The sequence below is a fragment of the Embiotoca jacksoni genome, unplaced genomic scaffold (assembly GCF_022577435.1).
Source record: "Embiotoca jacksoni isolate LCO1_2020_lvr unplaced genomic scaffold, fEmbJac1.0.p SCAF_1, whole genome shotgun sequence".
Lineage (NCBI taxonomy): Eukaryota > Metazoa > Chordata > Actinopteri > Embiotocidae > Embiotoca > Embiotoca jacksoni.
Window position 1 is genome coordinate 24,907,120 of NW_027185229.1, and position 2,946 is coordinate 24,910,065.

At 40.7% G+C, this 2,946-nt stretch overlaps 1 protein-coding gene across 1 annotated transcript; it reads right to left on the reverse strand.

The window, feature by feature from the left end:
• Positions 1 to 1,006: 1,006 nt before the first annotated feature.
• On the reverse strand, positions 1,007 to 1,653 carry LOC138199973 (guanylin). Its single transcript, XM_069152312.1, has 3 exons — positions 1,579 to 1,653; positions 1,190 to 1,382; positions 1,007 to 1,065 (listed from the first exon to the last, which is right to left on the reverse strand). Exons 1-3 carry the CDS (start codon positions 1,651 to 1,653, stop codon positions 1,007 to 1,009), a joined length of 327 nt encoding a protein of 108 aa, XP_069008413.1.
• Positions 1,654 to 2,946: the final 1,293 nt, after the last annotated feature.

A 2,946-nucleotide genomic window follows, 5' to 3' on the forward strand; every position in this document is an offset into this window, starting at 1 on the left:
TTCAGAACTTTAAGTTCTTCACCATGGCTGCTGGTATGTTTGACGGTTTTTATCACCTTGATCATGTTTAATAGGAGTCAAACCATGTAAAGCCTCTCTCTCCATTTTATACGCATCACGTTATTTCAAATTGATAACTTCTGCCTTGTGTGCATCTTTTTTTTAGTTTATCACATCATTATTATTCAGGCATCAAGCCAGTAAACATATAGTAGGCTTCAGAGCTGTTTTTTTTTTTTTTTTTTTTTTAAATTTTGATAGTCCACTGGCACCATGGAAAATCTGTGTAATGAGATAGTTTAGCTGCATAAAATAAATTACTCACTGTCCGGAACATTGAAAGAAAGAAAGTAGAGAAAGAATATTTAGATGAGGTTTTCAGGAGTCATCAACTGACCACAAACACAATGTTAAAATGAGCGTTAATGTTGCTCTGAGTATTTGGTAATAATATATACATTATGGTGATAATACGGTTGGGACAATGTCAGTTTTTCATGTTTTCCCTCACTTATGGACAGAAAAATGAAGACACATTTTCCACAACTAAGAACATGTTGTTACCGTGTACTGTAGTACTACAAATAGTACCAGAGTGTTTGCATTTGTAGGAAAGAGCACAATGTACACATGATCTATACTTGAATGCTTTTTATTCCAAACAATATTAATGAAAAATGAAAAAAAGAAAACATCTCTTTAAAAACGTATATAAAGCAAGGTAAGATAGAAATGTAACAAATATTATAGAATCAAAAATTAAAATGTATGCTGAAGAACTGCCTATAAAAAAAAAAATAAAAGGCTAAATATGATTTTAAGTAACAGTTTGCAAGACATTCCTGAGCTTGTCTGATTCTTTTCTTTTTGGGGACATTTTTGGTGACAAAATGTGTCAAGTGGCCAACTTTGCAGATTCAAATAGGTTTGAGGGGGATGGAAGGAAAAAAAAATAAAAATCACAAGACGTAAGCTGAGCAAGGTGTTCCTGGCTTGCTGTGTTTGTTTAGCAGCCAGTGCAGGCGGCAAATGCGCAGATCTCGCAGACGTCAATGGGAACCACAGCTAATACAAAGACAAAGAAGAAGACAGATCAGCTGCACTGATGAATCACCCGTAAACTGAATATTCATGACCTGACATGCTGCCTCCAAACTCAGGCAGACTGTTCGCTTGACAATCGCCTCACCTAGTCTGACGAGGGATGCAGATGCTCCTCTCTGCCTGCAGAGGGGCAGCAGCTCCTGTGGGAGCATGGGGTGGGCGCACAGGGACAAGGCGCTCGCATTGAGACGCGGGCTGTGTTGTCCTTTGTCATCGCTGCTCTCCGTCAGCTCCTGAAGCCTCTTGACGGCTTCCAGTGAGAAAGACAATCCATTCTCCTGGAAGAAGCAGCACACGTTGCATTAGAGAACTTAACCCAAAAGCACAGGTTGAAATATATTATGACAACGCGTGGCAATGAGTTGGCAGAGCTTTAGTTTAGTTTGCAATCCGTCAGAGTCATATCATAAATAACATTAGTATGTATAATAAATATCATTGTGGAGGCTGGAGTAAATCAGGTCAGGTACTTACTTCAACTTGCACGGCTTCAGAGGTCCAGCCGAGAGCCAGGACGAGGAGAGCAACGGTGGCGAGTGTGGTCTTCATGGTGACAGTTGACAGCAGTTGGTCTTGCAGCCTCTTTGTTTCTTGATATGTTCAGCAGGTGCTCAACTCGGTGCTTCTGCTCTCCCTCCGTCCACAAGCCTCCTTTTAAACCGTTTTGCCAGCCATCCCATGGGAGCACGGTTTTTCTCACGGGTTAATGAGTAGTGACGAGGTTTAACGAGGTCGTAAACGGGGATTCACAAATCCTTCTTTGACCTCATCACCTGTATCATTATTTTTATGGATCTCTCGCCCACCTGTCTTGCTGACTTGAATTGATCGCACCTCTGGTGGGTTAAAGAGTTACCACGAGCACCACTCCAGCCCATTGTTAGAAAGTCTGGTTACACACACACACACACACACACTTAATATTGACTTTGATATGGGGAAATGCTTTCCCAGGCGTGGGTAAAATTATGTTAAGTAAAAGTCTATTTATATGAGAATATATTCTTTTCTTTGAGCTACACAACATCAGAGAATATATTGCATTTTTACAGAGAAAGGGTTCATAAATTCAATGCCAAATGCTTTCGTGTCACATTTTCGCTTTTATTATTGACAAATTCACACCCAAAAGTACCTAACTAGGCTAAAGCAAACCATTAAATCTCTATGGAAATATTATTCTATCCCATGTGAGATGCCTGCGAAGTTCTCATTAGCCTGGGGTGCAGAATACTCAGATGGTATTGACTGAATGCTGGCGCATTAATTGACTGCTGTTCCTGCTTCTTCTGCAGAAAACAAAGTTCAGTGTTCTTATTTAGCCTGCCCAGATCGGAATTCATTATCAGTAAAAATGTAAAAAAAAAAAAAAAAAGAAGTGGGATATCACTCATTGGAGGTTTTGAGGTCTGCTGGACACTGGATGTGCAGTGCAACAGCAGTAAAAGCTTTCAGGAAGTGGATGTGCGGTGAATCATAAATAGGAAAAGACGTTTGAGGATTGCTCAGTTGCTGCAAAAAAAAAAAAAAAAAAAAAAAAAAAAAATCTATGGATGCTTTTCCCTGCAGTGCCTACAACATCTTCCTTTCAGTGGTCGAGCTCACACAGATGCGTCGGCTGAAACCTGTGACCTTCCGGTAAAGAAACAAGGATCCAATAGCTGCACTTCTCAAGGACGGCAGGGAGATGCGAAAAAAATCAATTGATTTCGCCCCGGGGTGGCACCAAACGTGCGTCCACACACACACACACACAGCAGTATTAGTGTGTAACATGACAGCGACACATCTGGGAGGCTCTTAATGAGCCCATTAAACACAATTTGCTACGCCGAGCATGAA